At 45.0% G+C, this 16,669-nt stretch overlaps 1 protein-coding gene across 1 annotated transcript in view; it reads left to right on the top strand.

The window, feature by feature from the left end:
* Positions 1-1,080: 1,080 nt before the first annotated feature.
* Positions 1,081-16,669, top strand: part of SGPL1 (sphingosine-1-phosphate lyase 1) — a 31,033-nt gene continuing 15,444 nt past the window's right edge. Inside the window, exons 1-5 of the mRNA XM_074544494.1 lie at positions 1,081-1,372; positions 9,744-9,909; positions 12,485-12,552; positions 15,047-15,194; positions 16,442-16,521. Of these exons, the coding sequence (XP_074400595.1) occupies positions 1,370-1,372; positions 9,744-9,909; positions 12,485-12,552; positions 15,047-15,194; positions 16,442-16,521 (465 nt within the window). The 5' untranslated portion in view covers positions 1,081-1,369. The remainder of the gene's footprint in view (positions 1,373-9,743; positions 9,910-12,484; positions 12,553-15,046; positions 15,195-16,441; positions 16,522-16,669) is intronic.

Raw genomic sequence — 16,669 nt, 5'->3', positions numbered from 1 at the left:
GTCTGCAGGTGTCACCTTGTGAGAGGTGGCAGCAGACAAACAGCCACCACCTGTAACACAGCAAACTCCAAACGCCAGGAGATGATGATGCTGCTGTGTCTGCTTCAAAAGAGTGCAGGAAACGTTAAAGAGTGTTAAAATTTTAAAAGTTGAATAGTAATAAAATGGTTATAAAAATAGCAATATAATTAAATAAAACTTAATAATAAAAATTTGGACAATTTGGATTAGGACAATATGAGACAATAAAGACAAAGAGTTACAGACAGTCTGGGTACGTTTTCTGGGCAAAAATAAGCCCGAAAAAGGAGCCACGTTAACAGAGGATTAACCCTTAAAAGCAACAGCCAGTTACATATTCATACACCTCATCCATGATGCATAAATTCCATTCGAACACAGGATTCTGTCTGGGCAGTGTCAGCTTCTTCCTCTTAATCCTGACTGAGTCTTCAGGGCTGAGTGAGGCGAGAAGAACTCGATAATGGAGCAATAAATTCTCTTTCTCTGAAAGATTTGGGTGTCCCTGTGGCTGCTACCTCAGTGCGATATGGGTATCACACACAGTATCTCACATAGCATGGTTTCTATTTTAACCTTATGTTATAACCTAAAACTGTATTTAACACACTACTTAAGAGAATTAACACAGCATAACTTTCTAACACAACACATATAATATTAATTTGAATATTTGCTAAAAGCCAATAATAAAATAACATATTTCACACTGTGCCAGGGCATCTCCACCCTCTCAGGGAAGGGTTTCTTCCTAATATCTCACCTAACCATTCCCCCTTGTTTCAAATCCCTCTCCAGCTCGCCTGCAGCCTGTTCAGGCACTTGCAGCATCTCTAAGGTCTCATCTCCCGGGAGAGTTCTCCTCTCCAGGTGGACATCCTGAGCTCTCCCAGGCCGCATCCAAAGCAGAGGAGCTCCATATCCACATAATTAATAACCAGGACGGGTTTACAAACTGTTTGTTGTCGTTTTTTTGTTGGGTGGTTTTGTTTTGTTTTTTTTTAACAAAAAAATTCGGGGTTTTTTGATATTTTAACAAAAAATTCCGTCTTTAGGGTTTTACCGCCTGTCTCCACGTGAGAGCGCTGCTCTCCCGCCGCCGCCTCGGCCTGAGGGGGCGTGGCTTGTAATTACGGGGGCGTGGCCTCCGTGCGATGCGGGAGCGGCCTCCCCGCGCTGTGGGCGGGCCCAGAGGGGCGTGGCCAGCGGGGCGGGGCGGGGCCAGCGGGGCGGGGCGGGGCCGGTGCGGGCCGGGACCCCGCGGGGAGCGGGAGGAGGAGGAGGAGGAGGAGCGGGGGAGAAGAAAAGAAGGGCGGACGGAACGACAGAGCTGGCGGCCGCAGCAGCGATGGTGAGCGGGGGCTGCGGGGCTGGTGCGGGCCGGCGAGCGGTGTCCCGGCGCGGCCTGTGTGAGGCAGCGAGGCCCGGGCCTCGTCCGGTGGGGCTGGGTGCGGGCTGAGGGGTCCCGGGCGCGCTTCAGGGGATGCCTGGCCCGGGGTTTGTGGTCAGGTCCTCACTTTGTCCGCCATCTGAGGCCCATACCCTTCCCCTGAGCCTAAAAATATCCTTTTATGCACACACTGCTTTTCCACAATTACCTGGTTTCGGGGCAGAGAGGGTTAGGAGCGGTGTTTTCGCCTGTCTTGGTTAATTTCCCTTGGGTGGGGCACAGGGATGTTTTCCTCGTGATTTTGCTGAAGGTGCCGATCTGGCCGAGAGAAATCGTGTCTGCTGATTGATTGTTGTTTTTTTTAGAGACGCTGGTTGCTAATTGGCTGTTATTTTTTTAGCTGGAAGCAAACTTCGGGATTGCTTGGACTATAGCCCACATTGGCGTGAATCTCGCAATTCCTCAAACCTGGAAGGGGCACTAGATTTCTTGGTTGTTTGGTTGGGCCTTTTCCCCCCCCCTGTCAGCAGGGGGAATTGAAATCACAGATGCTGAGTGATAAATGAAGCAGCATTATCTTTGTCCCATTCCTTTGTCCCGCTTGGTTACGGCATTCCCAAGTGCCGTGGGACAGCACCCAGAGCCCGGCACAGCTTGTGTTTGGGTTGCTTTCAGCTGCCAAAATTTGGCACTGGGTAAATCCTGGGCTGCTTGTCCAGACTGGCCTGGGGCTGCTGGGGCCCTGTTGTGCCAAAGCTTTGCGGAGGAAATTGCTGCTTATTGCACCTGAAAGACCTGCTCGGGTCGGCTCTTGTATTCGCTGGATTGGGCAGTAGCTGTTGCACGGGATTCCTGGCTGCTGGAAAGCTTAGCAAGTTGTGTTTGTGCTCGGGGAAGGAGGAGAAACACTGACACACAACATTTTCCCTGAACTGTGGTTTCACCCTGGCATCCTTCCTGTGACCTTAGCAAAAGGCAGGGTGAAGCACTGGGAATTTTATTACCTACACGGGTAAAATCTTTCTTTTTCCGTGTTCTGCTCATGTCTAGCCTCTTTCTTTCTTATCTAGACAGGGTAAAATCTTTGTTTTTCTGTGTTCAGCTTATGTCCAGCCTGCTCAGAGTTTCCCACACTCTTCCTACCCCGAGCAGGGGAGGGTTTGCTGGGGTGCTGCCTCATTCGCTTCCTGCCTGGGGTTTCTGCAGCAGTGCTGGGTGCTGTGCAGATAACCCCAATCCCAGCGTTTATTGTGTGTGGCGTGGCAGCAATCACAGCCTGGCTGTGGCTCAGAGTGGAGCACCCCACTTCTGAGTAAGGATTTTGGAGTTCTGCTCGTCTCTTTTTTCCAAATACGCAACTTTGCCGATAAAAAGTTGTCTCCATCTTCTCCTCTACCAGCTGCAGGTGTCCTGGTCTATTTGCTGTGGTGGTTGTGATACAGCTTTCTGTGTTAGGAAAATGTGTATTTCCTGGGAATCTGCCTGTAGAACACCCTCAGGATCATTGTGTTCTGTCTCCTTTGCCCCCTCTTGCTCATCAGGATTTATCCCTGCTGTATCAGGAAGGACGTGTGACGGATATTGCAGGGGTCAAAGGCTCTGTGTGCAGGTATTGATAATTTTTGATTCTGCCCCGTGGTTGGACCTGCCCAGGAGCAGGGCCATTCCTGCAGAGTGGCAGCATTCAGACTGTGCTGATACTGGGGGCTTTGTGTGTGCCAGGCTTGCATAACCCTGCTGGGGAGCCGTGCCAGGGCTCCCTGCTGCCGCCTTTGTCCATGGATGCCTGCTCCCAGAACAATTGCCATGCTGGGCTCTGCTTCCACACTGCTCCTGCCAAGGCTCAGTGCTGGGGGTACCTCTCGGTGGCACCCAGGTGCTCACTAATATTGTCAAGAAATGCCCATTTTATTCTCTGGGATCTGAGGTGTGGAGGAATGGAATGTGTCCGGATGAGCCCCGCATGCAGGGAGCTGGGCACTTCTTTTGCCCTAATTATTGTGGGTGGCAGCAGAGGATGTTTCCTTGCACATTCCTGGAGCTGGTGACCCACAGAGATCCATGGTGAGCTCACCGTTGGGTGGATCCTGTCTCCTGTGGGGTCTGTGCTGCCTGGAGTGTTTGCAGAACCTTCTATACATTGGTTTGCCTAAGGGAGCAATGGGAATGTGACACCTTGTGTGTGTTTTGGGTTAAATGAAATTTGAATTTGATTTTTGGAGTCCTTTGGGCTCCTGTAAAATGGTACTTTTTTTTTCTGAGCCACCAATCATTTTTTTTCCCATTTTGTTTTGGTGGTTTTACATTCCATCTCTGCAATGGAAGCTAGAATGCTGCTGTATTTACTGTGACTCGCTGCCTTGTTTGTTTTTTGTGCTGAAGCTATAATTAGCCATTGTTTGGCCACTCCCCTTGGGCTCCCAGGGCTGGTGGTACAGTATGTATACATTCATTTTGCGGATGCTATACGTGGCAAACCTCCCCCCAGGTGCTCACATTCTAGAAAAAGAAAAAGCTTCAGTATGGCGGTGGTGGAAATAAATGCAACGCAGATGAAACTGGTGGTATTGGGGAGCTGTGGTAAGATGAGTGTGGCCTGAATGTTTTTAATTTCACTTCGGCCCATACACCCAACAGTTGATGATTTTTGATTTCTGAGCGATCACGCATCCTGTCTCGCTCTGTCTGCCCGCATCCTCTGGTCCTGCTGGACAGCATGCGGCCCAAACCTCAAGCTGCAATTAGGAGCTGACTAACGAACATTCCCTGCCTGCTCTTATGCAAAGGTATTTGTCAGGCTGGGGCTGGCAGGGAGGGAGCAGGAGCAGAGTCATTGCCGGGGTGCAACCAAAACACCGCAGGCACAGGCAGTGCAGAGCAACCCGCGCTCTCTGAGGAGGCTGCGCTGCCATTGCTCAATCCCATTACAGACTCTCCAGCAGGATTGGGGCAGCATGGTGGCTCTGTGCCCCTGCTCAATCCCATTACAGACTCTCCAGCAGGAATGAGGCAGCATGGTGGCTCTGTGGCATTGCTCAATCCCATGGCTGCCTCTCCAGCAGGAATAGGGCAGCATGGTGGCTCAATCCCACAGCTGCTCTGCAGCAGGAATGGGGCAGCATGGTGGCTCTGTGCCATTGCTCAATCCCATTATAGACTCTCCAGCAGGAATGGGGCAGCATGGTGGCTCTGTGCCCCTGCTCAATCCCATTATAGACTCTCCAGCAGGAATGGGGCAGCACAGTGACTCTGTGCCCCTGCTCAATCCCATTACAGACTCTCCAGCAGCAATGGGGCAGCATGGTGGCTCTGAGGCTGGGCTGCCATTGCTCAATCCCACATCTGCCTCTCCAGCAGGAATTGGTGGCTCCCAGTCCAGGCTTGTTACTCCGGTCAGATTTGTGGCCAGCACACGTGCAGGCAACGAGGTGTCAGTGAAGGCAGGGCTAATTGGAGTCTTCCTTCCACTTGTGAGCTGAATAAATGAGGCTGCCGTGTGCTTGCTGGCTTGGTGTGGTTTGTTTTCAGTCAGGAAGCTTTTCCTGGGCCTCAATTACAGTGGCAGCGCCCGTGTTCCGGTGTTCCGCCTGCTCCCGTAATCGGAGCTGACCTGCTCGGGCCCTTGGAGCCTTCTCCCTTGGCCTGGGTCACTGTGTGACAGCCACCTCCTGCCTCTCAGCTCTGGGGACACGAGGGAAGCTGGTGGCACACACAGATGCTCAGGTTAGGCTGTGTGGGGAAGTGGTCCCAGGGTCCCTAATTTGGGAATACGTGTGGATTCAGGTGAAAGCTGAGGGTGTGGTATAAACTGACAGGGAGTAGGTTTAGATTGGATCTTAGGAGGAAATTCTTCCCTGAGAGGGTGGAGACACAGGGTGCCCAGAGAAGCTGAGGCTGCCCCTGGATCTCTGGAAGTGTCCCAGGCCAGGCTGGGTGGACCTTGGAGCCACCTGGGATAGTGGAAGGTGTCCCTGGATTCCTGGAAATGTCCCAGGCCAGGCTGGGTGGACCTTGGAGCCACCTGGGATAGTGGAAGGTGTTCCTGGATCTCTGGAAATGTCCCAGGCCAGTTTGGGTGAGGCTTGGAGCCACCTGGGATAATGGAAGGTGTCCCTGCTCATGGCAGGGGTTTGGAACAAGATGAGCTTTAAGGTTTTTTTCTGGCCCAGTCCTTTCTGTGATTCTTTGATCTTAGCACTTCCTCCCTGGACAGTCGGCCTCATGGTATTGCATAACGTAAGCTTGCCTTTAAAAGCTGCTTTTATTCTGTGGCCCCATTTTAAACCCACTTTAAAGGTTCTTTTGGAGGGAGGAAGGTTCAGCTGGTAAAAATCTTTCTTCCTGTTTTTCCCACAGGTAAGCTCAGACAGTGTTTCAATTTCCACAGAAGGCCCTTGTAATGAAAGGCTGAGATTCTCCAGTTTATTGCCATTCTGTTTCTCGTTTTTGTTTTGTTTTCTTTTAAGCTTTTTTTGTGTCCTACAACTCGCAGCTGAGGAAATGCTGTTCTGGCAGAAATGCAGAATGTGCTCTCATTAGCTCTGGCATTCCTCCCCCCTCCCTTTTCCATCATCTGGGACAGAAGAGCATTACTGCAGTTAATTTGTGCTCTTTTGTAGTGGCATAAGTGCTGTCCCTGGAACCAGCTCAGCTAGCTAATGACTTTTAGAAATAAAGTACTAAGGATGTATTCCTAATCTGTGCAGCTAAAAATTCAATATGTAAACTGCTTAGGTAGCTGAGTGCATTAATATCAGTACAAATGAGCACTGCAAGTCCTAATGATAGCAATTAGTATTTTATCTGATACCTGGGTCTGTCTTGCTGCTCTAAGAATAAAATCAAATCCTCCAGTGGAGGTTTTTTTTTTTTCTCCCTGCACTTTAGTGTGCTCATAAGTCAGGTTTTTAAACTGCTTTGAAATAATCCTGTGGCTTGTGAAGCTTTTATGTGGGGAAGGTTCTCTTACAGAAATAAAAGCAGCTTATCTACTTTCTTCTAATGGGAAAGGAAACCTTTCTTTTTTGATGCCTTCACAAATAAGCAGTTTATTGTCTTCCTTGAAATCGTGTCCTGTAGACAGGTTTAAAATCGGGTCGGCCTGTTGTCTTTAGCCCAGCTGGGGAAGCAGGAAGGATTTATTCACTCTGAGCATCACCTGCAGGGATCCAGGGGCAGCCCCAGGGAAGGAAGGATTCCTTCCTGACACCCATCCCTCTGTACTGTCCATTCTGCTCCTCTAAAAAGTCACTCTGTCTCTTTTTTATAGGCTTCCTTTTAACCCAGTGCGTTCCTGGGTGTAGTAAAGACATTTGTGTGCAACCTTCTCAATGCCCTCTGTGGGATTAAGTGAATAATTCAGGACGTAAAGGTCTCTCATGTTGTGCTGGATACTTTCAGGGAAAGGAGCATTTGGGAAAAATTGAGCCAGGGAGCTGAGAAATTGTAATTCACTGCTAACTCATCTTCCATGCCAGTTTTCACTGGGTTTTTAAATCCCAGTTTTTGTTATCCTCCTAAAGGGATCAACCTCATCCTTCAAACTCATCTAAGTATGAAACGAGCGGAGAAGGAAAGTGGGAAATACAGAGAACTTTATCTGGTCAAACTGTAACGCTTGTGGATTGATTTCAGATTGGGATATTTTTAAAGCAAGAAAGGGGAAGAATTCTTCAATGTCTTACGAACATAGTGAAAATCTTCTCTCATTTGCTCAAAATTTGCATTTACCATTGAGTTCCTGTATGTCATTTCTCAGGGGTTTCAGGGACAACAAAATGTGCAGACAGCTGGGATCTTGTGTCCTGAGCTTTCCCCAAGAGTGAGGTCAATCTCCTGCCAGATTTATTTATTTTGGCTTGGCCATTGGCTGGAGTGACTTCTGTCAAGAAGGTCGTGTTCCATTTTGACTCAGGGCTTACAGTGTCCTCCATCTTCAGGGGAAAAAAATAAAATAAAAAGGGCACGGCCCGCTTTATATTTGATGCTGCAGCGATTTCCTGCCATGAGCTGAGAACAGCTATTGAGGCGCAGCCCATTAGTGGCTCCATTTCCATCCTTTCAGTGCAGCTCCAGACCAGAATGATATCCTGGAATTTCATCCCAGGCAGGCAAAGAACCAAAGTCATTGCTGCTGGTTAAACGCTCATTTCCAGGGCCCTGCCAGTGAACATTGTGCAAACTCGCTGGAACTTAAGTGGCACCTCCGGTTAGCTGGAAAAGGTGGCTCTTGTGGAATTCTGGGGTTAAATCGGCTTTGTGGTGAGTGGCTTGGAGGATGGGGCATTCATTAGCTGGGACGTTGCCTAATTGCAGCGGTTTGTGTGGCTGCCTTGTTTTGGAGGCTGAAGCGGCTCTGATGTATTTTTAAATTGCCCTTTGCTAAGTCAATAGGTGCTAATTTGCCTTCTCAGAGCTCAGCGCTGCCTGCTTTTGCCCAATTCAGTCCCTGTCCCTTCAGCCTGTGCTGGGACATGGGTGAAAACCCTCCTCTGTTAAGGGTAAACGCTGTTAATTATGTTTTAAATTTTATTTATTTATTTGTTTATTTTTACTTATTTTATTAATTAACAATTAATTACTAATTTTATTTTATTTAAATTTGTTTATTAATTAAAAAATGGGTTTGGGTTGCTTAAATACTTTCAAACTCTGCCCTGGTATATGCATTTTACTGCTTTTCCATTGTAGTGAGTATTAATTGGTGTTGCTTTTTGGTAAGGAAACCTGCCATCCTCCTTTGGGTATTAGGAAAAAATCTTGGCTTTTTAAAAATACTGCTAGTAGCCTCTCCAGTTGTATTGGGATGACATATTACCCCCTAAATATAAGTTCATGAAATAATGCTTCAACTGTTGGCTTGACCCAGAAGTGAGACCTGAGAAGGGAACTTTTTAATTTAGTGCTTGTTGAAAAAACTGCTCTATTCCCCCCTGAAATCCAACAGCACAGGAACCAAGGATTAATTCCTTCCCAGGTTTAGTTATGAATCTTTTGAAGTGCCCCACATACTTTCCCTGTTGTTTGGTTGAAAAGCCCCACGTACTTTCCCTGTTGTTTGGAGGGTGAAGCTCTCAAGTGCTGGAAATCTCCCCAGTTAAACAGGGCTGGTCAAAAGGGAAAAGGGATTTGGAACAGGGCTCAGTCCTTGCTCATTCTTTTTATCTCTAGAAACCCTTTCCCAGAGGATTGGATGGAGGACCCTGTTCAGGGGGAAATGTCCTTTCTGTCCTGTGCTTATCCAGGTTTTGTGACACTCCTGAAGAGCATCTGGTTTGGAGCAATTGATTAGGAGCTTGGGCTGTGTCCCGACAGTAATTCCTGCTGTGACTCTGTAATTGTGCTTGCATCACCGTTTTCTGGGGGTTATTTTGGCAGCAGCAGTGTTTTCCTCTCCCATCCCCCTCGGTGTGTAACATGCTAATTAGATCTTTAAATTAAGGACTTGCTGAGTGCTTCCATCTTCATTGAAAATCCAGCCCGAGGTGCTTAATGGACCTGTTTTGGTGGTGCCTTCACTCATCGCCTGAGAATTCCTTGGAAAGCAATTGTCACAGTTCCTTCTCTTGGGCAGTGGTGGGATCTGGTGGTGGTTCTTGGGACTGTGCAGAGAGCCTTGCATTCCTCATCTGCTCCTGGTGCTTCTCTCTGAGGTCTGATGTCTCTGAAGGTGCGTGTGCTTTTACCTGTGTGGAAGGGAATAAAAACTATCTCCTACCTCTGCTTTTTGTGTCGCAGATCCTTCAGTGAGGTCCACAGCCCGCAAATGGCCCTAGGCAGCTCATATTCCAGAATCCTCTGATTCCTCACAGAGTGGGACGCTTGCCTCTTCTTCTTCTTCATCTTCACCTCAAATCTCACACGGGCAGACTGCCTGACACTATACATCTGTTTTCTAAATTTGTACCACAAACAGTGATCCAAAATACAGCTTCCAAAAAATGAAACCCTCACTGAAAACATTTCAGTTTTCAGAAATAAACAGCCAGAAGCACGCTTGCTTAAAATTATTTCTAGAAGGAACTAAGCAGTGTATCTAGGATCTATAGCACTGATTTAGAAAGGTCAGATCATCTACCACTCCAAAAAATGGCTGGAATAATTTGATTTCTTTGAAAGGCCAATAGAAATATTTCCTTCCTTGAAGAAAAAGGAGAAGATGCCCAGTTTAGTTGAAATGTATCTCTAGGACACACATTTCAGAACTCAAACTAATTTTTGTAGGAATTAAGGAAAGCATGGGATCTGCATACCAGAAAGCCTCTTTTTAATCTGCAGTCGGATTTTTGATGCCCTACTCGTTTACATTTGTCTTTTCCTTAACTTTACACAGGATGCCATTACTCCCTACAAGGAGATCCTGCAGATGTACTGGGAGAAGGTGACAGGCTTTGTGAACGCCCGCTGTGAGGGGCTGGAGCCCTGGCAGCTCATTGGGCTGACTTTTTCCTCCACGCTTGCAAGTGTGTGGCTGCATGGCTTCCTCTGCCAGCCTGAGAGTGAGTATGGGACATTTCCTTACCTTTGAGGGTGGGGAGGTGACCCTGAGCCCTTCCTGGGCAATGGAAGGAAGGAGGGTGGAACAAGGCCAAACTTGGTAAAACAGACTGTGAAAAATCCGTATTTTATGATTGGCTTTTCACAAATATTCAAATGAATATTATACGTGTTGTGTTAGAAAGTTATGCTGTGTTAATTCTCTTAAGTAGTGTGTTAAATATAGTTTTAGGTTATAACATAAGGTTAAAATAGAAACTATGCTATGTGAGATAGTTTTTTTAAAGAGAGGACTCGCACCAGATAGCATCCACAGGACACCCAAATCTTTCAGAGAAAGAGAATTTATTGCTCCATTATCGAGTTCTTCCTGCCTCGCTCAGCTCTGAAGGTTCAGTCAGGATTCAGAGGAAGAAGCTGACACTGCCCAGACAGAATCCTGTGTTTGAATGGAATTTATGCATCATGGATGAGGTGTATGAATATGCAACAGGCTGTTGCTTTTAAGGGTTAATCCTCTGTTAACGTGGGGCCTTTTTGGGGCTTATTTTGCCCAGAAAAGGTACCTGGACATCTGTAACTCTTTGTTTCTATTGTCTCATACTGTCCTAATGCAAATTGTCCAAATTATTATTACTCCAATTATATTACTATTTTTATAACCATTTTATTACTATTAAACTTTTAAAATTTAAAAACCCAAGTGATTGGCGTTTTTCACAAGACTTTCTGCTGTCACCTAATATTTACCAAATTCTTCTCAATTAAGGTCAAGGCCTGCCTGGCGAATGAAGCTCCCCTGTTCTGTCAGAGGGTGCATGGAATGTGCTTCTGCCTCCTTCCCTTTCCCTCCCCTCCCTTTTTCCTCTGGCTGAACCATGTGCTTGTCACAGCACACTCTTGTTGCCCAAACCCTGGGGGGATTTATGGAGAGCTGGGTTCCTGCGAGCTCAGTCACTGCTGCAGAGTGCCTGGACAACTCCTGCTTGTTTCCCTTCCTGCTGGGGGAGGAGCTGTGGCCTTGATTCCATGCTGGGGGCACATTTCATCCTCAGAATGTTCGAGATGTAACTGCGTGTGACAGTGTGAAGAAATTTTCTTCTTGTGATTTTTTTTACTTTTAAAGATGTGTTTCCGGAGTATCTTCCTGTTTTGAGCGGTTTCTGGTACTGGCAGCTCTTCGGTGGAGCTGAACTCTGCAGAACTGCAGTTTCCTCTGGTGGTGTGATGCCCTCAGAGGTGCATTTCAGTTCCCACAGGCCCTGGGGTTGCACTCTGGTGGCAGATTGTTAAAAACAGCCAAGTTTTTAACCTGATGTCTCCTTCTGTGTCTGTTTCTGAAGCAGCCCTGTCTGAATGTCTGTAAAGAACAAATTGCTGTGAAACTTCTCTTCAGGACAGTTATCTTCCTAGTATTTGTGCTGCTTAGTATTTATATATATGTGTATATATATAAATACTAAATATATATATAATATATATATTATATATAATTATATATATTTAATTATATATAGAATTTTATATATATGTATATATAATATATATAATTATATATATTATATATATATTATATAATATATATATATAATTATATATATATTTTATATATATATATATATATATATATATATATGTGTAATTAGTATTTGTGCTGTTGCCCAGTGTATTTTGTTTAAGTATGGGCTGGCTCTTAGGAGATGTGATTAAACTGTCAGAATTTTTCAGGAGTCTTTTCTTGCTGTGGAAATTATTGATGGAACAGTGTGCACACTGAGATGTTCAACAGAAATTTAATTATCAGGGCACTAACAAGTATTTATTGCAGAATGTGCCAGTTAGTATCCTTGGTAACTTTCCAAATTGTATATCTGAAGTGAAATGTATATTAAGTGTAGACAAAATTTCAGTCTTCAAATGGTTGATTTTTAAGCTTTATTTGGTTATTTTTTGGTTTGTCCTGTAACTGCTGGTGTGCAGGCAGGACTGGGAAGGCATTTTTGGTGGCTGTAAAGCATCTGTGTCATCCTGATTTCATTCCTGCCTTTGGAACTACCCGAGGAGTTTTCCATGCCTGTCATCAGTGGCTTCTCTCATTTGAATCTCTGTAGAATTTCTGCCCTTCCCTCTGTCCATCCCCTTTTACTGAGTCACCTCCCAGTGCATCCAACAGGGCAAATCCATTCTCACAAATGCCCCTGTTCTCTCTTTGCTCTGGGAGCCTGCTTCACACTGCTCAGTGCTTTTGTTTTTAAGCAACTATTCTGCTTTTTAGAGGCAGGAAATGTTAATAATTCCTTACCTTTAGCAAACCCTGAAATCCCTATTTTTCCCATAAAATCCACACGTGGGTGTGAATTCCTATGTAAGTAAGAAACAAATAACTGATTCCTGCAGTCCAGATGTTTCCATGGCATGATCCATCCATGAAAACCTTGCCCTTGAATCTGCTCATCTGTCTCACCCTGTGTTATTTCAGCTTGGATCAGGAATGCTGGGCCTGGATCGTGAGCTGCATCAGAAGTTTCTGTTTTGTTTTTTTGTTCCTTAAACTCCTTTCTGCTTTTTGTCTTCCAGGTTTGACATCCCGAACTAAAAAACAGTTCTTTAAACTGCTGAGGAAAATGCCGTTTGTTGGGGCTATAGTAAGTATTTGAACAAGTATTACAGGACTATTCCAGGTCCTTTTTTCAGCTCTTTTGGAGAATGTACAGTTCAGTGCATCTTTGTTGTCATGTCCCTGTGATCCTAATGAGCCAGGACACACATCTGGAATGTCTTCTGCTCCCTCTGGTTTAACGACAGATGTAATTTCTATCCAATCTTTATGTCATAGCATCACTCCCATAATAAGGGGGTTCCACCTCTTTTTAACTTTTGAGCTATTTATATTAATAGAAACTCAATAATGAGTGAATTCTCCAGTAACATTTTAGATTTTAAGGAAATGATTTTAATTCTGGAAGAAGGTTCTGGATTGAACTGGAATTTTTCTTCTGAAGCAGTGTAGAGTGTGAGACAGCAATTGTCACACTGACAGCAATTCCACACTGTTGTGCAATGTGTTTTTATTTTAATCAAGCAGCTGGCTAGGATTTGTTCAAGGCTCAGGTAACTATTTGAAAAAGTTAGCAGAAGGATATTAACACTTTGTGTAATCATTAAAATGTCCCAGGAGCTCTAGTGTTTGGGAGCTGGTCTTTGGTTTTTGTTTGTTTGTTTGGGTTTTTGCTTTGTTTTGGGTTTTTTTGGGGGGGGTTTTCTGGAGTATCTTTGTGGTGGGTTTCGTTTTTTTTCCATTTTTTTTTTTCAGTTTTTGGGGTGGTTTTTGAGTTATTGGGGTGTTTTTTTGAGTTTTTGGGGTTTTTTTTTTGAGGGTTTTTTTGAGGGTTTTTTTTGAGGGTTTTTTTTTGACCTTTTTTTGAGTCTTTTTTGAGGGTTTTTTTTTGAGGGTTTTTTTTTGAGGGTTTTTTTTTGAGGGTTTTTTTTTGAGGGTTTTTTTTTGAGGGTTTTTTTTTTTTGAGGGGTTTTTTTTTGAGGTTTTTTTTGAGTTTTTTTTTTTAGGTTTTTGAGGGTTTTTTTGAGGGTGGTTTTTTTTTATGGTGCTTTTTTTGACAGGCTTTTATTTTTTTTGAGGCTATTTTTTGAGGATTTTTTTTGGGAGGGTTTTTTAAAATTTATTGAGGCTTTTTTGGGGAGGGTTTGGGGGTTTTAAAATTGTGTTTGTTGTTTTCTTTCTTTTTTTTTCCCCTCATAAAAAACTTGAAACGACAACTGTCAGCATGTTTTATCAGGCCAAGGACTGGGGCCGAAGAAATGCACAGCTGGGTTTATTTCACCTCGTAAACCACGGCATCACATTGATTGTACTTCCTGCTGTGCTGTGTATTTACACCCTGATTCCAGGGGTCACATCTCTTCCAGGCAGCTTTATCCAAGTAGAAGCACAGAGGAATTGTATTCGTGGGTGAAGGGAGGAATGGTGAATCTGACTCCATGTTCTTAGGATAATTTATTATTTTATGATACTATGTTATATTAAAGAATACAGAAAGGATACAGACAGAAGGCTAAAAGGATAATAATGAAAACTCGTGACTCTTTCCAGAACCTCGACACAGCTTGGCACTGATTGGCCAATGAGACAAAATAATTCACATGAAACCAGTGAAACAATCACCTGTTGGGTAAACAATCTCCAAACACATTCCACATGTGAGCACAACACAGGAGAAGCAAATGAAATAAGAATTTGTGTTCCTTTTTCTCTGAGGCTTCTTTGCTTCCCAGGAAAAAATCCTGGGCCAAGAGATTTTTCAGAAAATATGACTGTGACACAGAGGAATTTTTTTCCTTTTGGTGTGGGAGACAGGAGGAGTTCTGCAATTTCTCCCACATCCCTCTGGAAGGGACTGAATCCCCTCCCTGGCCTGTTAAGTGCCCCAGCTTTCACCTCCTAACCGGAGTAGTCCTTGGTGAAGCAAATTCTCTGCTCGTTTCTTGCCTGCCTGTTAGAAAGGACACTTTATACAGTCCCTGTTGTGTCCAGGCTTCCCTCCCCAGGGCTGAGCCTGCTCCCCTGTGCCAGAACACTCCTGCTGTCTCCTATCTGTGTCCTCTTCCTGCTCCCTGATAACTTATCAGGTGCTCGCAAGAGGCCTTGACTTTGAAGCATTCCAACGTCCAAAGTCAATATCCCAACACCTGTGTTGCCTGGAAGAAGAATCCTTACTTTGGAATGTGTTGAGAAAAGTCTGGGGTTTCCTGAGTGCAGGGTGTGGGTGGGAAGAAAGAAAATCTTTCTTTATTGACTCTTTATTGAGATTTCTTTATTATGTCTCCATTTTTGTGAGTTTCCAAGCTGTGTGTGTGGGGGTAGAGGAGGCAAAGTCCAAACCAATGCTCCTGAAGACTTCTACAAATTAAAAACTGTGGCTTGAAAAGGTTTGCTGGATAAAAAATGCAGGTTTTTTCCTTGAGTTTTATTTCTCAAAGGGGTCAAAGCTCCCAGTGGAGCAGTTCCTGTCTGCTCCATCAGCACCACAGATACAGGCAGCAGCTCCTGTCCTGCACACGCTCAGCAGTTATTTAGAATTTGACCAGTGCCATAGTTTGATAGGCTTTTTTCTTTCTTTTTAGATTCAAAAGAAGATTGATGAGGCCTTGAATGATGTCACTTCCAGTTTATCCTTCCTGAAAGATGAAAGGGAATATATCAAAGCGCTGCCGGAACAAGGCATGAGCCAGCCTGAAGTGCTGCAGAAGATGAAAGAGTACAGCTCAAAAGGTGAGTTTGTACTGCAGCAGACACCACACATGACACTTCCTCTCCTAAACGAGTCCCAGGGACTCCTACTCATGGTTTCAGCTTAAAGATTTTGTCCCCTTGCAATTTCTTGTCTGTTTTTCTGCTGGATGTGACTGAGATTTATGAGTTCTAACGCTTTACATTGAAATTCTGTTCCTTCCATCAGAATTCCAGGCTGATGGGGAGAGGAGAATTATGGAGGAGGTTTTCTTTTTGGATTGCATTTCTGAGCAGCTGCCTTGATGTTTGGTTTTACCAGAAATGTGAAGCCCCAGAAATACTCACAATCAAAAAAGGCAATTTCCAAGCAGGATTGTTAGGGAATTTCCAAGGCTGTGACCTAAGTTAAGAGAGACAATGGTTTGTGCCTTGCAGAAGCCTTTTAAGGCAGAGTGATGATGGTGTTCTCCTGGCTTGAGTCCACACAAGCAGTGTCTGACACTTCATCTGAGCTGCCTCTCTCATGTAAACACGTTCCCCCTGATTTGTGTGCTTCTTACTCCCCGTGAGCAAATCTGGGTGACTTCCTGTCCAGGGCAGAAGATACAACTGCCCTGCTCCTATCCCAGATTTGAGAAATGCTTTGAATTTTCTGCTCCAAATTCAGAGACACACAATTTTGTGCTCCAGTATCCTGGAACAACTTCCTTCTTTTCTACTGCTGTGTATTGCTAATATTGTTTCTGTCTGTGTTTTCTCTTAAATTTTTGTTCTTCCTTCACTGGGTTCTTTTTTTTTCCTAAAGTCCTCCCTCCCATTTTCACCCTTCCCACCCCTTTGGAAGTTGCCTGGAAACTTAATTAAAATTTAATTGAGGTGCCAGCACTGTGGATTTGAGCAGTACAAACTTGGCTTTTCCATCTCTTCTCAGCTTACTGTTTTGGTGGGTGCTCTTTGAAAGTGGCTTTAATTTAGTGTCCAGTTGGTTGAACAGCAGTTTGGGGAGGTTGCTGTGGATTAAGTGGATTATTTATTAATATAACTGCTTGCTCCAGCTACATGTTGGTTATGTGCTGACTCTTTAGTCATCATTTTCTTGCTGTTTGCTAACTTCACACAGTGCCAGAGGCTCAGCTGTACACAGAGCCGTCTCTGGGCCACAAAACTCAGGGGAATCTCAAAAGCTGAATCGTCCTCCATGGAACTGAGGGGATTTTCCATGTGCTTTTCCACCCTGTCTGGGAATGGCTGAGTTTGTGAGCAGTGTGCCCTTCCCTCCCTTGCAGGAGATGTGCGCTGGCAGGACGGGAAGGTCTCTGGGACTGTGTACAGTGGTGAAGAGAAACTGACCCACCTGCTGGTCAAGGTAAGGTGCAAGCAGGCCAACTTGGCGTTTTCAGGGTGACCACAAACCCCTCAGAGCTGTTCCAGCATCCCACAGTAAATAGGGAGGATCTAAAACTTAATTCTGGGAAGGGGAATTAGTGGCAGTTTGGCAGTGTGACTTTGGCCAG

Source organism: Zonotrichia albicollis, chromosome 7 (genome assembly GCF_047830755.1).
Source record: "Zonotrichia albicollis isolate bZonAlb1 chromosome 7, bZonAlb1.hap1, whole genome shotgun sequence".
Classification (NCBI taxonomy): Eukaryota; Metazoa; Chordata; class Aves; order Passeriformes; family Passerellidae; genus Zonotrichia; species Zonotrichia albicollis.
This window is presented reverse-complemented; position numbering and strand designations above follow the sequence as displayed.